Source organism: Nothoprocta perdicaria, unplaced genomic scaffold (genome assembly GCF_003342845.1).
Source record: "Nothoprocta perdicaria isolate Ctin4 unplaced genomic scaffold, notPer1 scaffold_14, whole genome shotgun sequence".
Lineage (NCBI taxonomy): Eukaryota > Metazoa > Chordata > Aves > Tinamiformes > Tinamidae > Nothoprocta > Nothoprocta perdicaria.
In genome coordinates, this window is record NW_020454538.1 from 5,482,445 (window position 1) to 5,506,175 (window position 23,731).

Sequence of the window (23,731 nt, forward strand, 5' to 3'; positions counted from 1 at the left end):
TGCTCTTTTGGCAAATGCCCAGACTAACTCTGGAAAGCTCCTGGCTGAGCTGCGAGTTTGGAAATGCCTCAACATTCTGAGGGAGTTAGTCACGTTCTTCCTCTGAAAAGCTTTAAGTAGGATGTTGAAATATTTACCTTTTTTAGGACTTTGTGATCCTGAAGAGATAGCAATTCAGTCTAACCCCTGATATGAACTAATTATAGAGGAAAAAGCATCTCTGAGTAACTAGAACCACTTGAAGGAGATATGGGACATGTAGTCATTTGTCCATCATGAGGCTGAAGTGGATGTTTTCTTTCACAGCTGTAGATATCTGAGCATTCCCAGCATTGGAAACCAAGGAGATTTCCCCTTACTTCTCAGCCAGTGTATATGTGACATTATAGTTTTCCTTTACCTGCCAGGTTCATTCTCTGACTGGAGTTCCTTTCCTAGGTATGGATGATGTCCTGTCCTACTCGCATTAGTAGTGACTGTTCCCTCTACTCTTGGCAAGCATGAAAGCCTCTTCAACTGTATGAGTTGCATACTTGCAGAAATAATATGATAAAGTATTTGGTGTATTAGTAGCTTGATTTAAGTGTCTTGTTTACTGCTAGAAACAAGGAGGTGTCAGCATTTTATGAAACTTCATGTTACGGAGATCCTAAGCTTGGGAGCCCTTGCTGATCTTTTCCGCCTGCCTTTCATGTTCAGCTGCCTTCTCCTGTATGCTGCCTTTCAGATTTTCCTGCATGCATCACTTGTGTTGCCTAGAAAATAAGCAGAAAATAAACTGCATCGACCTTTTTCTAGTCACTGAGCCACTAACTGAACTGCCGGGTTGTGAGTAGCAATACTGATGGGTTTTGTCTTGCTATTGGCCTCTTTCTTGCCCCCTGGGTTGGGTAGATTAGAGATGACTGCTCACTCATATGCTTTCCTTGAAGGCAGAATTGCAGACATGGAAGCCCTGGGGTGACTCTTTGGTATTTTATGCTCACCTTGGTCACCCTCAAGTTTAGTTGTGCTGCAGACTGACAGCTCTGGTAGTGACAACCTACACTGTTTTCCCCCAGATTTTATTTTAAGAGCAGTATAACAGTATTCAGGTTCACACTAATTATGCTGTTTGCCTATGAAGAATAAGATGGAATCATCTGTTTTCATTAATCAATGTCAGCAAGGTTCTTATGCTACCACGAGGAGAGTTAAATAACAGGAGTCTGAAATACTTCAGAAGAGACTGAAACTGCATGTTGTCAGTGCACAGAAAAATGGTGCACACTGTCTTGCCTAGCTAATCCCCAGCTATATATAATCTCCAGCTAGATAATTAAGACTGCACAGTTTTTTGGAGATAGTTGTCTTGTTTCTCTTCTGGCTTGTAGAGGATGTAAGCAAGAAAAAAAAAAGCAGCTGAAGTTGAGAGAGATGCATTTGAGCAGAAATAGCAAAAAGATGAATGGTAYTGGTGTAATACAAAATGCCGACAAGCTTTTCTATTGCGGTAAATTCTCATTATCACCTAAATAAAGGGTATTGGTATTAAGTGATAACTGAGCTTCCAAGATAAGAAATAAATGTGTTTTGGAATATTTTGAAATATAAGTATTTCAAAAGGTGTCCTACAAAAATTCAGATTTATAGATTGTTTTATGAAAGTCTCGAAGATTATTTTCAGAGCTGTTCACATAAGTCTCTGATGAAAGAGCAGCCTCAGCCCCCATAGGGAAAGCCTGTCAAAATGCTCTGTGGCACGTCAGGGTAAGGCTCCGGCAAGCTAAATTTATCCTATGCAAGTCCAGAAAGCGTGAAGAAACCCTAAGTGCTGATGAGAAGGATGCTGACTTATCGAAGGAGTGCAGCTATGTGCCAGAGGATTAATTTTACTAATACATGCTTATAGTTCTTGCAGCTAATAGGGCTCTGCACCATCTGATGCAATCCCACCAGAGAGTTAAATTTAGTAGACATAATAGCTCGTCCTTACTTTTGAAATGGACATATGCTTGGGAGGACTACAAGAGCCTCTATTCATGTGCATTGCCTGGCATTCCTTATTTAAAGTGCTCATTGTAATATTTAAAAATTGATTCTGAAATTGATTCCTTAAATGTTTTTGAGATGAGTCATTGTCAAATTCAAGTCTGGATAAGTTTTTTATCATGCATAGTGAASAATATAAAAATACAAGAAATAAGGTCAGACACTATAATTACCAAAAATTGCTTGTTCTCTTGAAATTTTAAATTTCAAGAATCTTTTCAAAAAGGGTTGATTCATATAGGAATACTTTAGATTTCAGAGATTTGCATTGATCACGTTGCTGCCAGGACTATTCCAGATATGGCTTTGGTCAGCTTTTTGCTGCAGAAATAGATATCAGAATGATATTATTTCAAATTGAATCCCCCCAAGCTCCCCTCATCTATGAACTCCTGTGCTGCAAATCGTTAACCGAGTCTCCTGTTTTGGAAGCTGGCAGCTACTTTGTCATTTAATGCAGAGTTGTACATAAAATATACTAGGAAGTTAAATATTTTAAGTGTTTATTTCATATCATTTTCCTGTTTATTCAGCTTGAGGAAGCTGAAATTGGGGCTCCATTCAAATAGCACAGGGAGGAAGTAAGAAAGCAGGAGGTTTTGATTATTACTTGGATTAAAACCCATAAGCAGATAGGTCTAGAATGCAGCTATAGAGACTGCTCTAGGTTACTACCGTGATACATTAACATACTAAACTATTTTGAGTATGACACATTTTCCACATCAGAATTAAACAACCAGTGACTTAGCGCATTAAGGCGGCTCAGCAGCATCTGTTGTGTCAGGTGCCCACGGGCTGGGAAGGAGGAAGAGGAGCTCAGGATCCGATGCTCTGGTGCTGGGGACCAGTTCGGGGTCTCCTGGTGCTGTCACTTTGGCAAGGTGGTTGTGGCCCCTGGGATGCCCTCAGGTTTGGGAGGAAAGGTTTGGAACCCTTCAATGTCATTAGCCAGCATGGAGGGGAGCATAATTTGCTATGGGAAGCTCTTTTTTATATTATTTTATTTTTTCCCCACATATTTTTCGCTATCGTTGTGGCCGCCCCAGTAAGTGCAGTTCTGTGTGAGCTTTGGCAGCTCTTGTAGATACCCCGAAAAACGGCTTCCCAAAAATGGAAGTGGTTTCATGTGGTCGTCAGTGTTGCTCCAGAATGAGATAGTTGAATGTAGCTCTAGTTAAATAGGTTTTACAAAGATCTTATAAAATAATTACTGCATTATTATCAATTTGCCACATAGCGTGCAAGTAGAAGTGCGAGCCCTATGCTTGCCTTAGAGGCCTAACTATCAAGTAGGCAGTGTGAACGTGTGAGAAAACTGAGAGAGAAATCACAGTTAATATTTCCTATTGTAAAATAAAGAAAAAATGACTCTGACATAAAAAATAATATTTTTCACTCAGGAAAGGGATGAGAAGGCTTTAAGAAATGGATCACATTTTTTTAGCCTTTTTTTCTGCAGCCATGACAGTTATAACTGCATCTTTAATAAAAAAGAAAAAAAGATTTCTGCCTAATCACTTATCTCCTAGTGATGGGACTGTATATCAGGGCTGTGATAAAATTTCAAGACTTAATAATGCTTCTTGACTTGCCGTCAAAACTCCCCRAGCTCACATGGCAGAGTCAGCAGATGACCGAATTCCCCTAGATGAGCAGCATTAATGACATTGCCTGCTGTCTGCATTGCAAGGGCGCTGCTCTGCGTGCAGGGACCCTCCTGCAGGTGGGTAGGTCTGCAGAAAGGTCTGTGTGCTGGCAGGGTGACCTGCGGGACCTGGCCTGGAGAGGTTGGCATTTACTGTCACAGCAGAATCACTGCAGCTTTCCCGTGYCCTGTTCCTTCAAATTGCAGTACCTCAAAAACCAGGATTTGTWGGTCGGGTGTTTGTATGGATTCAAAGATACAGCCCTGCTTCTGCACAGTCCCACGGAGATGTTTTGATGAGGGGAATGCCCSGAGTCATTTCATGGCTGATATTTCAGTTGCGGAATTGTAGTGAAGTTTCTTCTGCAAATATTGCACCGTGGTCTTCTYGGGGCCTGCCCTGGGGCCAGGCTGCTGCAAACTGAAGGCAGGCGGTGGAAAGGGACTGATTGATAGATAGCGCTCTGGGGCAAGGAATGTGTTTTGACATTTATGTCTGAAACGGAGAAAAAAAAAGTTATTCTTTCAGCCTAAAATTGGATGATTTTAATAGAGTGTAGTGGTCTAAATCTGCAAGTTCAGAGCAGGAGTGCAGACCCTCACCTGGAGATCCTAAGTTCCTTGTAACTGATCCTGAGAGAAAAGCTTTCCTTGTCACTCCATATGGGGTGGAGGACAAGCATGTGGGGAGAACCTGTGGGACTGGGTGCCACAGTCCGAGGACWCACAGGTGGGAGACACAATCACAAYTGTCCCCTACCTGCTGCTGGGGGACTGGAGGAGACTTCTCAGAGGCACGTGGCACAGGGTAAGACTCAATATCTTGCATGAAGGGATGTGCTGATTAGAAATAAGGACAGGAAATTTCACAGGAAGGYAGTAAAGCACTGAAACAGRTTGCCCAGAGAGACTGAGGTCTCCATCCTTCGTGCTATTGACACTTGAGCTGGACGAGGCCTTGAGCAACCTCATCCAGTTGGTCCATATTGAGTGGCAGGTTGAATAGGTGACCKCCAGAGGAACCTTCCTGCCTATAGGAGGTGAGAGTTTTTAAAATTGACATGAGGATTATTAAAATTATATTTATAGCCACAAGAGGAGAGTGATTCAGTGCTTCTGGGACCAGCATGTCCAGGAAAATAGGAAGATGCATACACTTCCAATGGAAATTCAGCTCTTGGTCTGTAGTATAATGTTATCTCAACTGAGAATTATTTGATAGTTTTAAAAAACAGCCATTTCTCTGGCTGTGTGATGCTTAAATGAGCTTTTAAGGGGGTCAAATTTAATTCTCTGGGTCATTAATGAAACAGAATAAATTTAAGACTTCTACTTCCTGTTCTGCAGCAGATAATTAAAAGATGTAATCTCTTATAGAGCTGACCTGAGAACAAAGCCAACACACTTCCAGTATTGTGTAGATTTTCTGCAAAGCAGAGTACTTGTTTTTTAATTTTTAATTTGGTGTGTCATTACTACAAACTCAGCCAATTTTAAGATAGTGAATTGATTTGAAGATGAATCTTCTGAGCAGTATTTTCGTGTGGTCTTGAATGTAAACTGAACTCAGAGATATCCAGCTAGCAGAGGAAAAATTTCATTAATATAAAACAACCTTTAAAATGATTTTAAAATATTTTGAAGGTCATTTTCTGTTTTAAAAATACAAAATCCATTTTATTATATTTTCTAATCATATCCCTCCTTATCATATGGCTAACAAATGGATTAGTACATAATTGAGTTTACAATGAACATGTAAAGCTTTCGAATAGATCAGAGCATGTTTGGAAGGTTTTGGCTGTTCTTTAAATGAAATAATAGCATTTAATTTTGTAAGTAGAAGAATACATTTTAAGCTGATTGCTTTAATTTTACCTTTTTACAAATGTACAAAAGTGTACATGTAAACTTGTTGGTTTAAATAGGAATATTGAGTATGCACGAAACACTTTGTGTTAGTAGCTTTYGATTGATTCTAATTGATTCTTCCGCCAGTTTCTGATAATTAGGAAAAGACCAAACGTGGGAATTGTGCAACACATTGTGATCCATCAGTCTGCTGGAGAATCTTTGGGAGTCTGCTTTTGTGGTGGTATAATGTAGGGCATGTGGGTATCGARGAGTGAGGAAAAAAAGGAGGATTTAGAGCCGTTTTGCTTTACCCTTCYGATTCATCGGTCCTCAAATTGGTCATGTTGGTTTGTAAATAAGTCTCGTTTACATCTGCACTAGCAATCTGTGAGTAGTTGGACTTGCTGCCTGGATTGGCTGAGTGGTTTGGCCTGCGGATGGGAAGAGCAGCAAGCAGAGGCTTGGGGGAGCGGGTTGTAAGTGRGTTTTGGGGGTTGGACTAGATGATCTCTAGAGTGTTCCTTTCCAACCTTAATCATTCTGTTGGTTCTGTAAGGCACCGCCGAGGCGTTCTCGAAGCAGGTACATGGGCATGACAGCCCTGCCCCTTGACTCCTGCCCCAAATGGCACTTCAGTGGTGGCCTGTTTACTGATCAGGGTGATGTTACCACAATCACAGAAAGCTTCAGAAAAATAAGATTATGGGAAAACATTAGGTTTATAAAGTAATAGAGAAATGAGAGAATGACAGGGTGTTACTCCTGTGTACTGCTCTTTTTTTTTTTTTTTTTTGCCAATTAGGTGGACAGTATTTGGGGTACTTTGTGGACATGATCTTGCAGTCCACAACCTACTGCACTGCCTGTCTGCTGCACATTCACAGGTTCAGTCTCTCTGTTGTTTCATAAACCTCACTGTACAAAACAGGTTTCTTTTTGATTGAGAAATCATCCTTTTTGATTCCTATCTAATGTCTCCTGTGAAAACACAGTTTGCACATGTGCCTAAAGCCTGAACTTGCCTAATCAAAGTCCAGAAATGAAAACATGTAGCACTGTGGGAATGCTTCTCCAGAGTTTCCTCATCCATTGCTTAATTTAAAAGCTAACAGATTAAACATATTTCTTTTTTGTTATGGAGGATTAAATGATATACATTTATGTCAAACAATAATGCTTAAACTCATACAGTAGGTTTGTTTTGAATAAAGTATATTTGCTCATAGTTCCATGCCAAATGGTCTGAGTGGTTTTACTTGAAAAATATTGTTTAACTGTCTTCTGCTTTAATTTGCATTGCTGTTAGAGCAGCATTTCAGCAAACAACAGCAGTGCATTGAGAAAACATAAAATAATTATGATCCTTTCTTCGAAGAGATAGTATCAGCCTAAAAATGTCAGAAAACCTAACTTCCAAAAAGCCATGATACATGTTTATAATGATCATACACTGTGCTCAAGTGATTCTTCACAGTTAAAAAGCTAGCTTTTTTTTTACCTCTTATGAAGAAAAGTATTTTCACTTATTTACAAGGCTTCTATATGAGGATGTCAAAAGAACACTGATGGTCRGATTCAGGAGAGCTACTAGCAATGTAGGAGCAAGATCAATGGAGAGAAGCTCACAATCCTAATAATATTTTAAACAAACTCAGAAAACATATAGTGAGCAGGTATGCACTCAGATTTGGATTTATCTCAGCTAATTTGGGACCTCTTAAAACTAGATGTCTCATTGAAGTGATCATATATTCAGTGGAAAAAGACACTTTCAGAGAATATTTTGTACCATCCTAAGTGAAGCGTCTCATGTTAGAGCTGTGATTTTTCATTTGGAAGTTTCTGTCCCCTTGTATTGATGATAGCAGGGGTGTGTTTAAGTCATTTTTAAACATTTAGCCATTGTGCAGTGCTTCGTATTAAAACCTGTCTGAGTAGTCAGTGTGGTGTCATATTTGATGCAACTGTAACTTGATGTGTGTCCTCAAGGTTTATGGCACAGAGCACGTGCGTGTACGTGCATGTTCCTCACATCCTCCAGACTGAAGTTCAGACAAAATGTTTCTACTGTTTCAGCTCAGGATAGATAATGAGAGAGGAATTTCCTGTGCTCAGTGACATAGCAAAGCATTACTGATAGGGGAGCTTGAAGAGATGACACTCATTTGTGTTTGGAAGTGTGGAAAATGGTAGAAAGTTTAAGTCTGAATGTTGGATCACATTCAAGGATTCTGCAAGTCAGGGTGTATAATATAGGGGGTTTGTGTGTTTTGGGGCCTYTTAATATTGGCAAGTTGGTTAATCTGCAAAGAAAAGGAAACAATCCAGAGGATGTTTCATCCTGTACAATTGCAAAGATGGTTGTAGCTAAAATTATTAGAAATGTAGGGTTTCTAGTGTGGGTAATTTCTGCTATGGATAATTTTAGTATGAATTTTTGGAATTACTCCTAATTATCCACTTAYTTAGTGTGCCAGCCCTTGCTGTGGCATTTCTCTGGCTCTTTTATAGGAAGCTGTATTTCAGAAATAATTCAGTTACATCCTGTGAGAACCTTATCAGTCTTTTCATGGAATTGGGTCATGGTTTGGATATGAAATTGATATTCATTTCTTTCAGTGTGATCAGATTGTTGGCCTCTATATATAATGTTTAGGTAGCTCACTTATGGGGAGGTTCATGTCTGTATTTTACAGGATTTTGAAAGCCCCAAAATACCTTTTTGAAATTCAGACCTGTTCCTAAAGAAACGCTAATAGAAACAAAGATTTTAAAGTAGAGACACTGATAGTGTTTAGCAGTGCAGAAAAATTAGGCATACTGGAGTGAATTTTGATTTCATTCATTACAAAGCAGAGCTAACTTTTTAATTCAGAGAGAGCAAGACTGTCACTATAAATGACAGAGAGAAATGGGAAGCCACAGAATAGATATTTAGTATCTGAGTCATCATTTTCAGTGTTTGTACTGGGAGAAGAATTATCTTTGCTCATATTTTGCTTTGGAAATAAACAGTGGAAATGTGCTGTGGTAGCAGGGATCACTTGCGCTTTTTGTGCATCACATCAGAGTTTGGCTTCTCTCATTAAAACAGGTAATGAGCCCTAACAAACAGYGGGGAGCAGAGATGGTAACGAAGATCAGGACCCATAAGACAGGGATTCCTGGGCTGTTGCAGGAACCTCTCAAMGGCCACCTGGAAGTGGTTAATCCARGACATAGCACTTGAGGGGGAGAAGGAAAATGTGATTATCAGGGGTTTTGTGGGAAAGAGCAAGCTCCTCCTACATTGTGTGAGGGGAATTGTGGGGCTGTGCTAGACTTGTGTGGGAATTTGGAGGAGTCATCAAAGGCAGAGGAAGGAGGGCATAAGGTAGATCTGGAAGGAGCGGGTGTTGGAAAATGAGAGATGAGGGAAATAAAAGGGGATGGTTGCAAGGAAGATGGCTGCTGGTCAGCACCATGTCTTGCTAAGCCCTACACCTGATCCCTGTGTCCGTCTGCTTGTTGAGCTCTGCTGCTAGGTACTTCCAAATTTGTGTGTGCGTAAGACCTGTTAGTGAGGATCAATTCAGACTAGCTGTTTAGCCAGAAGAGACCCAGGTCAGTGATCAGGACTGAGCGTGGAGAGATGTATGGTCCACGTTGATCCGTTCAATGTCAAGGCCAGGGAAGAGGATGAGCATGGGGCATTCTGCGTATTTGTGGTTTTGCAGGTGCTCTTTGTGTGGGTGCCTGTAAAAGCACTGCTTGGTGAGCGTCTCGACCTGAGTCACTGTGAGCTGAACAGATGGAGTCTTGTTTTGCTCAGATATAGGTCAAGGAATAGCTACTCGAGTTCCCCAGTCATCATCTTCTTAAGTCCAGCGTTATGACTGCCCCAAACTGAATCTGTAGGATTATTGGCAATGGGAACAGACTGCAGATGTGTGAAGCTCCCGTCTCCCTTCCCGCTGCTCTAAGGAGTTCTGACCTACATCTGTCGCCGTGATGAGTGCGTAACCCTTCTGCCAAGTGTGAGCCCCTCTGCTCGACAGAAACTCTCTCTGCTTTCTCTGTTRTGCATAAAAATGAAAAGGTCCTTCCGAGGCACAGGAAAGTACAGGTTTTTCTAATGCTCTGACGAATGGCGGGTTGTTATCTCGCCTTGTCCTATGCTTGAGAGGTACTGTTTTTCCAGGGAATGGTAGGACTTTTGGGATTCAGTCACAATAAAACTAAAAGCCAAATTTGATTAAGAAAATAATTCAGATAAAGCAACTTCTTTTGTTTTATTTTTAACTTGACAAGTGTTCTTCAGTGCTTTCTTGTAAACATATTTGATAGTTGCCCCCTTAGTGAACCAAAATGAGTTTCTAATTAACTTTTCATCATGCAGGGCTTCACTTTTTCTTTCTTTGCCAATAAATTGGACTAAGGAAACACAGGCTGTGTGCAGACTGGACTTGTGTTTTTTCCGTGCTTGCAGCAACCTCATCTGTGACTTAGCACTGGAACCAGACTGTGGCTACCACATTTTCTTACCTCTGCTGTGGTCCCCATGCAAAAGCAAAAGGGACCTGGGCTACCTGCTATGCACTGCAGTGATCTCAAGCGTCTCCTAACTCTAACCCACTGCACCTATCCTGCCAGAGCAATATTGAAGTCATGCTAATGTGGAATTTAGCGCTGTGTTTTGATCTGTTCTTTGATGAATTCCACATCTGTATGCTAGCTGGGGAAAAAAAATGGTATGCAACATCTTGCCTTAAGTAATGAATGTCTTTATTAGATGATGTTTCCTCCCCTTCTTTCTGTGTARCGCTGTAACCACAGTGATTCAGTTTGACATGAAAATCACTCAATGTCTGCAGAGGGTGGCAGGTTGTGAAATAGGCAAACCAAAATTTTTATGAAGGTGTGTGTTGTACAGGCAGTTCAAGAATGTATCCCTAGATAAACAGGGGAGATGGCTGCAGAGCTGTGCGAAAAATAGCACCGTGGCTCTCGTTTGAAGGGTTATGTTTGTGTGAATGTAACACATTTCTCCTGCGAGTGCAGCAGTGAAAGACAATTGAGTGCAGAAATTCTGTAGCCTGAATGTGAAAATGGAAGCAATGTGCTGACGGGGTGAAACCCAATTCGATTTGTTTGTCTGTAATTGAATCCAAGGAGAAGAATCAGGAGCGATTCAGTGTCCACGTCACTGAAGTTGATTAATTTGCCCTGGTTTAAAGTAGGATGTATCTAACTCTCCTTCCATAACTCCGTATACCAATGTTTATTTTAAGGGACCGTGTGATCAAAACAGAACAGTAGCTAATCCTGTCTTAATGCCAATTAAGTGTAGCAAATAAAAATAAAGGGAGTTCAGATTTATATTGCACTGCAGAGTGATTATTCAAGACACTTTCATATGCCACAGAAAAAAGAACCTTTTGACTACTATTTGTAAAGCTGTAGGTAAGAACCTTAAATTACTATTTATAATGCTATTAGAAACACTGGTTCATAGAGGTTTAGTGGGAAGTTAGTAATATATACTTAAATATGGGGTGTTTCATTGCACCTTGGCTAACAACATGAACTTTTTTTATGTTCATTTTACTTTTGCTTTTTGCTCCGTGTTGCTATAACACATASGCATTGTTAATCTGCATGTATTGGGGAATGGAAAGAAAAACGAACCATRGAAATTCCTTCTAAACTCTTTTTTTTTTYCCTCTGCCTCCAAACATTTGCTCATTTCCTAGCCAGGGAACGTGTTTTTTCCTCCTCTTCCATTTGACGGTGCAGATGGGAGCACAAAAACATGATCACCATGAAAACCAGGAGACGGCTGCAGAGCAGCCTGCCTGGCACRAGAGACCTGAGGCTGGAAGTTAGTGCAGTTTTTGCAAACTGACACCTTCCGACCTGGGTCTCTCGGTAGCTTAGAGCCCTAAAGATCAGGGCAGGTGAGAGTAGGGCTGCAAAGAACCTGTGGAGGTTGGAGAAGTGAGTATTGGAGGGCAGCGATGTGTGCAGGCCTCCTTTTATGATAAATGACCAGTGACAGGATGATGACCAGTGACAGGACACGGGACAATGCRCGTAAGTTGCAACACATGCAGTTCCATCTCCATGTGAGGAGGGACTTCTTCACTGTGAGGCTGACAGAGTCCTGGAACAGGCTGCCCGGGGAGGCTGTGGAGTCTCCTTCTCTGGGGGTCTTCAGAACCCACCTGGATGCYRCCCTGTGCCSCRTGCTCTAGGTGTGCCTGCTGGAGCAGGGGGGTARGACTAGATGATCTCTAGAGGTCCCTTCCAACCTCAGCCATTCTGTGATACTCTACTGCAGTGGTTATCTCGGGTTCACACTGATGTAGCAGACAGAGGCCAATGATTTTTAGCTGATTCCTAAGGAAGTAGGAACAAGGAATTTTGAATTTAGGTGGAACTGTTCAATAAGGAATATAAGTTAAATTAAAATTACCCAAAGAACAGATGTTTCTGCTTAGTTTCTTGTGATAAAATACACTGAAGGATATCATTTTGTTTCAGATGTTGCTGAGGAGAGATTGTAACTGTAGTGAAATAAGGATTAGTCTGAACTTTGCAGAAATGTTGAGTAGGGTGCTAAGAACTATGGTTGGAAGAACTAAGCTTGGCAGAACTAAGGTTGGAGGACTGTCTGAAGGTCTTCCTCCCATATCAGAAGTAGGTGACACCTCTGGGAAGAGGGTGAAATCCACCAGTGTCAAATTTCCCATAATAAAGCTTACTTTCATGACAATTTGGGATTTTGACTTTGCCAGTGTTCATGAATTAAAAGTAACATATATAAATATATGTTATGTAACATATATAACATATATAAATAGGCTTTGGATCTGATATCGCTTATCCTGTAAGATAGCAACACTTAGTTTTGGAACCCCCAGATGAAGCAGTAAATGTAAGGCCTTCCTCTGTAGGGAGAACTCCTCTGTCAAGGTTGTATTTAAAGGGTGGCCGTTGCCACTATCCACATCACTCTGTCGGCTTTAAAAGAAATCTGTGTACACGTCTGCTTTTTGTGTGTGTGAGTGAAYGTTTGGCCGTGGGGATGGCAGAGATGCACTGAGCTGGCTCGGTCTCTGAGAGGGAAGCTCCCTCTCAGCAGGAGCCTCCAGAGGGAAGTGCCTCTCTTTCCTATTGCTGATGTTTTGTGCGTGTGTGTGGTTTTTAGGACACCTCTAAGGTTGCTTTTCTAGATGATTACAAAAATATGTGAAAGAGTAGACTGAATCTTCCWTTTAGTGGAACCTCCTTTATCATTTGATAGCCTTGTAGAATAGGTGGTTTAGGATTGCAGAATTATGGTAATGTTTTTGATTTTCAGAAAAGAGGGAAGCAATGAAGATCCTTTTAGTTGATATAATTAGTTAATGCTTCAGTGTAYTCTCTATTTAAGGACTGAAAATTTCCTTTGAAATTAAAAAAAGAAAGAGATAAATGAAAATTTGCATGTAAAAAATGGTAAATTAGCATTTAGTGATCTGTGTGTGTGTCTTACATCAACCCACATGGAAAATTGCATCTTTAAAAACCTTTTTTATGCATTAATTACTCCCAGAAGAAATATCTTTAAAGGATCTCAGCATCTCTGCAATGCCCACCATCTTTCTGGCTCCATTTGTGCACCTCTCAATGCCAAATTCATTTTGTAATTAAATTCCTTCTGTAGTAAAGGGTATAAATTAACTTTTCAAATTCCTTGCTTACTATAAACAATTTTGGTCACACCAAACTTGCATTTATTGGCTCATTTTGTTTCCTTTTTTTTTCTTCTTTTTCTTTTTTTCTTCTTTTTTATTCTTTTCTTTTTTTTTTTTCTTCTTTCTTACAAAATACGGGGCTTGGGAGCCTAGGTTTTGTCTCAGTGCTTCTCATCACAGTAGCATTGCTGCTGGTTCTGGGCTACCTTCCCCTAACACAGGGCCTTCCATTATSCTGTTTGCTTTTCTAATTTACTGCCAGGTATTCAGCAGGCGGTTTAAGTTTCTCTTCCTCCCTAACTCAAATCCTTTCTCTGTTTAGTCTCGTGTCATTCCTGACCTTTCAGAAACTAATACCTTTTGTTAATTGTTTGCCTTATCCTTATTACATGGCAGGTTTCCTGTACTAAATGGCGCTTGTCAGCCTACAGCCTCTACTTAGGCARCTCTTTTCATACTGAACATCTCCATTTGCTCCCGATCATCCCTATCAGTTTCCTACCTGCAGCAAGTTCCCTGCRCTGCAGGTTGGTTTCTAGAGGTGTGTGATACGTTGCCACTTCGTGGCTCACCAGACTGTATCCGTTTACTTTCTGACCTGTGTCACCTAGTCATCCATCTCCTGGATGTGCTCTTACTCTGTGACCTCTTTATGAGACACCTCTTTGTCAGGCCTTTAAGAATTTTCTTGCACTGTGTGTCGATTTTTATACAGTACTTTTTCCTGTTATGTCATATCTTCTATAGACTTTGCAGGTGGTGTCTTTGGCTTTTACTCACCATCACATGTGCCTGAATAAAGTATTCTTTAGGATACTAGATGATACTAGTCAAGGGGAAAGGGCCGTAACGCACTATTTCTTCAGTCCTGCTACACCCTATTTCTTCTATGAGAAATGCCGTAGAGGGGTGCTGAAGTAGAAAAGCTTCTGGTTTCATTCATCTGACTTGCTGGCCACCAGGCAAGGGCTGTCATCACAGATTTTGGGGCTGAAAGAAGCTCTTTATTCGCAAGAGATAGCAGGAAGCAATAAAAGACTTGTGACCTAATTACCTCTGGAGGAAGCACAGCAACATGTTATCCTTTATGCAAAGCTCAGTGGATTTGCAAGCTGATCTTACATTTTAAGGATTTCTGCTTCATAAATATGCAACAGTTTCTTTGGCTTATGTGCAAGCTTTATCCTACACAAAGGCCACAAATTGCATTATTTTTCTATACTTGGTCGTACATGTTTTGGTTAAAGGTGCCACGTATATGTTTCATTGGTTGTGCAGATGATGAGAAATGTTCTCTCCAGCACTGATTTGAAGACAGAAGTGTTAGATAATCAGAAGAGAATTTTAATTTGGTCTGCTTTTGTGCAGGCTAAATTTGGGTTGCATGAGTATGGTTGGATGACTGAGGCCATTTCCAACAGGACTGGATCCTTGCGTGGTTGCCTCAAGAAAGGCTGGGGAGAAAGTGAGATGATACAGGTTTGGTTGCAAATATGCTGTTGATCCTTCTCTATCTTGTTAAAGCTTTACCATTTTCTTCTTCATTTTCACTTCTACCATATGCTTGTCCTCTTTTATTTAGATCGTAAGTGTTTGAGGCCAAGGATCATCTTGTTATTCAGGACTACTGCCAGTCATACAGGTATATTGTGACCTTAATTCTTAGTTACAAGAGACATTTTCTTTTAGTGGTAGGAGGTGAGTATAGGAAAAACATGGGTTGATTAGAAACATATCTAAAAACCTTTTAAAAAAAAAGAAAGAAAAAGAAAAAAAAAGGGTGGCTAACAGTTCCATTGGCGGCAGCCAGCTAATCCATTTCAGCCTGGCCTAAATTCACTGCTAAGCTGTCTGGCTGTTGTTTGCAAAGACATCAGTAAAGGCATTGACCTCAGTAACGTAACCTTGGCTAAATGAAACCTGAAACAAAAAGATGGGTACAGGCTACAAGTGTGGCCATTACTGTGGTTACCAGAGCTTGACTTCAAAATAGTGAAAGAAGCAAAGTGCGTCATCCTTTTCTGTAGCCTGCATTAAACGACAAGGCACTGTAATGCTCTTACCTTTAGAACAGGGAAATAAAGGTATTTGGCTTATGCTGGTTTGAGAAATCAGGTTAAAACTGTAATACTTCATGGATTGCTAACAGCAGGAGTGTTGGCAGTCTGGATCTGGGCTKTCTGGCTTGTGCTGCTGTCACTGTGTCTCCTGTCGTGCTCGTCTGAGTCAGCAAATCACACTAATGAAGGGCAATAGTCTCTTATTTTGTGCCTGTGAAGCCAAGAACTGGTGCTGGAGTTTCGTTGAAACACTGTCAATAACCTCTAAGTGTTTAAATTATGTTTTTTCCTTTGCTGTAGCCAAGTTGTGAGACTGTGGTAAAGGCTCAAAGATTACAAGTAGATTTGTAAATATCCAATTTGTAAGTATCCTATTTGACTTCATTATGATGGTATACTGTCAAAATGTGGGTTACACAGTGGTTAGCCTTGAAAAGTCCGGCAGTACAGGGAAAGGCAGTGCCAGAGTGAAAGCTCTTTCACTTTTTCTGCCTATTAATTTCTCTTCCTTCCGAGTGTTGCTATTTAACAAAGTGCCTTCTGCATTTCTGCCAAGCTGAAGTAACCTCTGGGAAAATCTAAGTAGGCCAAATCCTGCAAATATCTGGAGAGCTCAGGCAGGGTATCTGTTGGTAAGTCCAAAAGAATACAAGGAAGGATTTGGTCTCGCACAGATGGAGCTAAAATACTGGGGGGAACTGCAGTAAGTTGTTAATGCTAAAAGTCTGAAGAACTGAATAATTCATCGTTTCAGTTTTATTTGTTTTCAAATATCAGACTATTCATGTGTGCAGCATATGGTTCATACGAGTTTATGGTATTTCACATTACTCATGGAATCACTTCTGTAGCTGAAGTAGTTCGAACGTGGAGAATTAGGGGTTGGGAGTTGAGATCGTGGAATCTGCTTTCTGAGTCTCGTTTCTTACCAGTCCAGAGCTACTTCAAGTTACAGACACTGGGTCTGTCATGTCCCAGGTTGGTGGGGTCCTTCCCRTAGCATTTTGCGCTATTCATATAGCACATATTTGTGTGCTATATTTGAACAGCATTTGAATGCTATATTCATAGTGATTCACATAATAATCAGTATTGGGTAAACAAACCAATGTTTTATTTTGTATCCATTATGAAATTCGAAGACATGCCTTCTAAGTAATAAGTTAAAAGAAAACATTTTCAAAAACTTTTGAAATTAGTTCACTTCTGTAAGATCTAAGAACGATCGGCTGTTTCTGGCTTACTGTCAAGAAATCTTGCTCATAATCATACATAAATTCTTCTGAAGCACTGATGGGTTTTGCTTTGAAGTAAGAGTAAAGAGCCTCCACCCTGTCTTTACAACAATCCATGGTGAGCTAGTTAGAACTTAAAAATATATAGAAGATACTCACTAAGCCATTTTTACATAAAACTTCCACTTTGTACTGCACAAATAAAGCCATTTTTGTTTTTTTTTTTTTGTTTGGTTTTGTTTTTTCAAAAAAATTTTTAAAAAAAGGCATTCTATCAAGTTTTAAAAATAGTTTGTGTTCTCTGTGGGAAATTACAGGGCTGAACTTTTTTTTTTTTTTTTAAAAAAAATTTTTTTTTATTTCAAAAAAATTTTTAAAAAAAGGCATTCTATCAAGTTTTAAAAATAGTTTGTGTTCTCTGTGGGAAATTACAGGGCTGAACTTTCTGTGAGATGTGATTCAGCAATCATTGAAGTCAGCCACAAGCATATACGCCCATTGGGTCAAGTCAGTGCATTTTAAATATGATTTAGGGTAGAGCATTCTTTAGCTTGTGGAATGCAATGAACTTGAGAAGTATCTGGCCATAAGTAATCATAAAGTCTGGTTTTTGTGCCCAGTGCCCCCCAGTCCATGTTGCTTTCATAAGCTCGGCCATCTCCGGAGCTGGGGAGACCGGCTTCACCTGCATGTCCTTGCCTTGCTTCTGTTGGTGGAAGGAAAGGAGAAGAGATTTCGTTGCTGCTTTCTAGCCGAAATAAATCCTTGATAAACCGTGGTCTTCCCCAAGGAAGATGCAGTCCTGTTCTTTTCCCCATGGTTTAGTCCAGGCTTAGCAGGTTTTTCAAGTGAYGAAAGCACCTTCCAGTGCTGTGGCCACATTAGTACTGTCCCACAAGTCTGGCCCAGAGCAGGTGAGGGCTTCGGGTGGAAGCAACAAGCCTTCCATTTGCCTTGTTTTTCCCTCAATTTACCATCTTGCTGAGCTTTTCCTTTCCTCAATGCCCCCTGCCTGTTAGCGCCCGGCGGGACCCAAGCTGCCTCAGGCACAGGCCGCGGCAGCGTCTCCCGCCATGGCCCGGCCTGCGGGCAGGAGGGTGTCCGGGCTCCTCCGGGGCGCTATTTTTGCCTGGCAAGGAGCTCCTGGCTCTCCTCCCGCCTGCGTGTGGGCGTGCGGGAGTCATCTGACCCCCGGCGCGGTGGCGACGGTGGTGGTGGCGGCTCGGGCGGCCGCTGCAGTTGCCGCTCGCTGCGGCACCGCTCGCGCCGCAGCTCCCGTCCCTGAGCCCTGGCAGCTCCCGGCAAGCGGGAGCAGCGGGAACTTCAGCCGCTGCTTCCCGTGTCGCTGCCTGCGTGGGACTGAGTTAACGCAGGAATGCCAGAAGACACAGGTACGGTGGGATGAGTGCACGTTTTGGAGAGGATGGACCTGAAATAATCTGTTTGTAAGCCAGGATTGCTGTGGCTAGCTTGCTGGTGTTATCAGCACAGTAATTACTCGTTGTTTACACGAAAATGCTGCAGAGGAGGAGGAGATGGCTAAATATTTATTTCAAGTTATGCTTTGTAGCCCTGTATAAGTGATTTGAAATCTGTAATGATGCCGTGCTTATTAGCGGAGAGCTCAGTTTGAAAAAATCTCTGATTTTATTTCAAGTGTCATTTGCTTTATGTTAGATTCTAATGAAAAAAAAAAAAAAGCCTATTGCTTTATGTATTGGTGTGACAGTCTTGTCTTTTTCTTGCCTTGATAAAAACAAYACCAAAATAGCATTTTTCCTGCTGCAGTAGCAGCTGCTAAAATGCAGCTGATTTCTACAGACTGAACTTGGACTTGGTCGGCGTTTCATCGCAGTGCTGGGTGCGGGAGGGCAGCTGGTGCAGGGCTTGTTTGTGTGACACGGATTTTGCACTGAGCACACGGCAGCGTCAGGAGCCCGTGTGTGCTGCCTGCCTGTGCTGTGTTCAGTATCTGATGCGTGTTTGCATTGCTTTGCATTCTGCTTTCTCCTTCCCTCCATCTCCARTACCATAAAAACCCAATAATCAGCAGGAAAGGACAAGACGCTTCAGTTTTTCAGCAGATATTAACTATCTGCTGCCCTGCATCATTGATAGATTTGTTTATGATCCATGGGGGGAGTACTGAGAAAGGTATCCAATCCCTTTCCTCATGCTAAAGGAAAAGCACTGCAAAAAAAGGATGCATAATAAGTAGTAAAAGCAGGTATAGAGTTCAAAAATGAAAACACTGATTTTTAACTATGTTATTTTATSTTGTTGGCCATTTAATTAATTAAATAGAGATTTGCAGGCTTAAGATTTATTGGACTTGCTGATTTGCCYATGGTATATAAATTAAGGAACTAGTAACAGTGCTTTAGGAACAGCAGGAAATCTTTGAAAAAAATAGTGCTTCTTCAGAAGTTGTTATACATGCTAATCACATAAAGGCTTATTGGGGAAGTCAACTAGTTAGTGCACACTCAGGTGGCCCCARCTCAGCCCTCTTGGTAGTTAGCTGAAGTTTTTGAGGAAGTATGTGAGGTGGAAATTCAATGTAAAGCTTTAGCTTTCTCGCCTTCCCTCTAGGAGGAGGTTTTGCAAAATAATAAAAAGGCACAGTCCAGGATGCAGGCACCTTATCCTAAAAAATAGGCTTCCAATACACGCTGCTGACTGTGTGAAGGCAAGTCCCTGCAGCAGTTCTATGTGCTCTTCCAGCCCATGGGTTTCCAGCACATTTGGCGCTGGTGCAGGCTCTGCCGTGCCGGGGCCACCCACGGCCCTGGCTGGAACCTTGGATGGCTGCTGCCCTTCCTCTGCAGGGGAAGAGCAAAACGACATCTTCCAAAATTGTATTTATAGCTCACATCCATGTTGTTCTCTGAACAGCTCACGTGTTATTCATTTATTACAGTATTATATCATCCTTGCCTCCTGGCAGATGCTGGAGGCTTTCCTAGTCACTATATTTTAGCAGGTAGGCACACRACAAGGAGGGAACTGGGGTCACGTTTAGGCACCTAAAACTGCAGATAGTGCTTAAGGAAATGTTTGCAGGTTTTAGGCTTCCTCTGCTTTTGTGCTGTGCTTTAAACCCAGCCCTGAAAGCTTGGATTTCACCAAGCCCACCGGAAATATTTGGCAAAATAAGAACTCAGACTCAAATCTTTTAATTCTGGTGTAGTGCTACGCTCATTTGAGTCTCTTTTAATCCTGCTCAGAAAAGATTGCAAATTTAATTCTGCTCTAATCACTTCTGTGTCCCCTCTTTTGCTTGATACAGTGCCTCAACATTCAATATTTTTGCTCTGAAATGGTTAGTGAATAAAGGGCATTCAGGTCGCTTAGCTGTTGATTTTGAATTGCAGTGACCCATTCAGGCTGTAGAGATGAAAGGTTTCAGTGTCAACATTTCCATGATAATTTTCTGTTAATGCAGTCACGCTGAATAGTATTCATCATTCGAGCTGTGCATTTGGGYTTCAGAGCTGGAACGTTGCCTTCATCCTGGTTGAAAAAGCTGAACATTTTCATGAACTAAACAACTGTTACTAGTAATTTTAGATATTAATTCCTTTATAGATTTTTTTTCTCTTAACTGAGGCACGAGTGGGAGGGCAAGACCCATGTTACATGCTCATGTACTAGAAATCTTCAGAATTGTTCGTTAGGACTGTGTTAAATGCTGCAGTTTCTAGCCATGCATTTCCTCGCAAGGTTTGTGATCTACCAGGAGGACTTCTGTCCCCTGGCTGGCCAAGAGCAGTAGCATTGGTTCATCCTCTGCATGCACCAGGCATAGGTGGGCAGCGAGCTCCTTTGCTGGGGCTGTGTCCAACAGGTTTGCTCGTGGCAGGGGGAAGCCAAMGGGTGGGCAGCTAAAGTCTGAGGTCCTCCATAAAGAAACGAGTCTGAGGACACCAAACACAAAGCTATCAGCCCATTCAAACTGTCATGTAGCGTGGCTGTAATAAGGAGCCATCCAGCAGTCCCTCTTCCCCCATTATATTTGGAGCCAGTGCATGAGACTAGAGCAAGCAACATAGAAGTAAATCTATTTGCAGAAATGCTTCTTATTTTACATTTATTAAACCATTGCTAATTCAGTAATCCCTGCTTAATCCAGAACTACAGAATTAGGGACAACCTCACATGTTGGAGAGATGAGCCTAATTTCTGAGCTTTGGCATCAGGAATGTGCATCTGCTGGACATTTGACACAAATTTTGCCAATACACAACCCCTGTATGCCAATGCAGTGCTATGGRAAGTGTATGTTAATTCATTTATTTCCCCTTTTTGTCATTCTCATAAAGTAACTACAATAAAACCTCTGTAGAGTTGAAGAATTTGTGGCAATATCTCTGCTAGAGCAGCGTACTGGCAAACTAGGAAGAAGAGAAATTTGGAGAACCAGGCTTTCCATTGTATCCTATTCAGCAAGAGTCACTTAGGAAGGAAAATTCTAGCTTCATTAAATCCTGCAAACCAGAACGCAATAATGTAATCATTTAATTTTTAATGAGCTCTTTAGTGGCTGATGAGTCTTTTTGGATCATTACATTCCATAAGCAATACGGTATATTACCAGCTAAATATGTCGGTCATATCTTCTGCTTTGAAGATGAGTTTTGATACCTACAGGGTAAAAATAGAATGCTGAAAATTACCATGTAACAGATTTTCTTAATAGTGACTTGAAATGCATGTATGTTAAAATTCTTAATTGACTAACATAATTAGTTTGAAAGTATATCCTTATTAAAAAATTGTATCAACATAAAGCAGAACATATTTTAAAACAAGTTATTCCAATTTAGAARGATATTAACCACTTCATTTTATTCTGCAAGAAGAAATAATAATTACTTAAAAGTGCCATCAAAAGCACTGTTTTATAATGAGCCCAAAGGCACAGTGTTCCCACTTGGTTTCATAGAGACGTTTGTGTGAAAYGGTGATTAGCTTGCTTCGGACCTCAGAGGAAAGCAAAACAATTATGTAACGTGCATATATTAAATATTAAATTTGTGTTATTCCAAAGTTAATGAAGGAATTGCAAAAGAAATATTTCAGAATATTTCAGAATACTTTTTCAATTCTGGCTCTTGATGAGTAGTAATTTAAAAAAAAAAAATTCTCAATACATTCAAAAGAGCAAACAAGTCTGTGCCAGTGGGTGAAGTTTCTTGCATTTGGGCAGCATAGTGTAAGGAAAGATTTTTCTGGGGTGGCTTTGTGGGCACTGCATGGCACAGCCACTGTCAGAGTTTGGCTCCAGGACATTTCTCCAAGTTAACGCTGACCTGAGGAGCAAGAACCGGAAAGCACCAAGAGCAACGTGGGGCCACCTTTTGCCCTTGCTTCCCAATAACCACAGCCTTGAACTTCCAGGCGAGCAGCAAGGGAGCGACCAGACGTTGCTCCATAACTGGCAGCTGCATCTTGGCCAAGATGTGCAGGCTCCTCATTTCAAATCAGGGGAAATGTGTGCGCTGGAAGACTTCAGGAATGTCATTCTTTTGTGTGAGAAGTATCTGAGAGCAATAGACTATATTTTCTTCAGGAAGCTTTTGTTAAACGGGAATAGTAGCTTGTGTCTTATTTAAGACAGTCTTTGGCATGCACTTGGCTGTTCTGCACAGGGTTTTATTTCCTTAGAGAGATATTTGGGGGAAGGATTCAGGAGACATGTTCAAGGGCTCCTTGAGCTTTCTGCTCTATCCCTTCCCTTCCTATGCCTAGCAAGGCCAGAAACATGGGCTGGTGGAGCTGGGACTTGCCAGGATCCGTCGTGCTGGTGGCTAGAGATATGGACCGGCCTCTGCTATGGGCTGATGGTGCAGGATGGAGGGGCTTGGGCTGCTCCTGTGAAGCACCTCGAGTTGGGGCGGGCCACAGGTCTCCCTCTTTTTGGTTAATTACAAAATAGCATCAGGCAAGAATTGCCATTTTCCACTGCCCTTCAGCAAGGGGAAAATAAGTCTCCCTCAAAGCAACAGCAGCATCAAAACTTTTGAAAGCATTTTGAAAATGGACAAATGACCGTGTATGTGAGCCAAAGRTTTTACCATTTTCTTGAGGAAGAAAACTAGTTTTTCCTGTCAGAGCACCAGTGTTTTGGCTCCAATGAGCAGAGTGCCCCAGACACAAAGCCTGGAGCCTGGGCAGACGCCCCTGATGCAGAACCTCAAAATTTCAAATGATTCTGATCAGAATTTTCTATTTAAGGTATGACTTTTCAGACYAAAGTGTTCTGAGAGTAGTCAACCGTCTTTCAGTTCATGAATTTAATGCTACACTAATGCATTAAATGTTCACTAACGATTTTGGAGAGAAAAATGGTTTTACCTAGGATTGGAAATTTTTGTTCCTGTTATTCTAAACATGTCAGTAGAACAAAACAAAACAAAAATGTTTACATTTCTTGCAGGCAGGGTTGATTCCACAATTAATTGCAAGGTGAATAGTATTTGGCAGTTTACAATATAGGGAAATTTTTGTGTTGAGAGCTACGTGTTGTGAAGTTTAGAGTTCTCATTTTTATTTCTTTAAAGGAAACAGGCAGAATCACATTAGCTTGAACTACATGCACTGTTTCCACTTCATAAATTTGGGCAGCCGCATTTCTGTAAACTTCTAATTGCTTGTTCAGAGCTGTTTATTTTGGATATGTACTTAATTAAAACCAGGACTGCAGCAGGAGCTCCAAAATTCACACTGCTTTCAGCAGGACTTCTTGGCCAGCAGAGGATGAAGCCTTGCAGAGTAGGGCAAGGCAGCATGTGAATGAGTGGTGAGTGACTACAGGCAATTCGAGCACATGGGTCTGCCTAGGGAGAAAAAAATAAATAAAAATTTYTTATATCTTCAGTTAGAGGATGCAGGGTTAGGCAAAACTTCCAGACAGATCCCTGGAGCCGTGGTTGCCAAGTTCAACATCTCTTTGAAATAGGGACTACCTAAGGTCAGTGGCTCAGAAGAGACCTTTCAGGTGTCACCAGAGAAGGGGATGAGAGTGTGAATAGAGGAGGAAGAGCAACAAGGACAGATGCTAGAGAGTAGAGTGGACCCGGACTCTCCAGGGCACCATGGGGTCTGGAATCTAGCAAGACCAGATGGACATGTGAATGTCCCAACACCTCACTCATAATGACACGCACCGTGTCTGATAATGTC

General features: G+C 41.2%; 1 protein-coding gene across 11 annotated transcripts in view; it reads left to right on the forward strand.

Moving 5' to 3' along the window:
- Positions 1 to 23,731, forward strand: part of ABLIM2 (actin binding LIM protein family member 2) — a 126,271-nt gene that overhangs the window by 9,454 nt on the left and 93,086 nt on the right. For 2 of the 11 annotated variants that reach the window (XM_026034080.1, XM_026034084.1), the window contains exon 1: positions 17,825 to 17,937. The exons of 1 other annotated variant lie outside the window; for it this stretch is intronic. In XM_026034080.1, the coding sequence (XP_025889865.1) occupies positions 17,922 to 17,937 (16 nt within the window). In that variant the 5' untranslated portion in view covers positions 17,825 to 17,921. Of the gene's footprint in view, positions 1 to 17,822; positions 17,938 to 23,731 lie in introns of those variants that run through there. 8 more of the 11 variants (XM_026034085.1, XM_026034087.1, XM_026034077.1 and 5 more) reach the window with 7 other exon arrangements.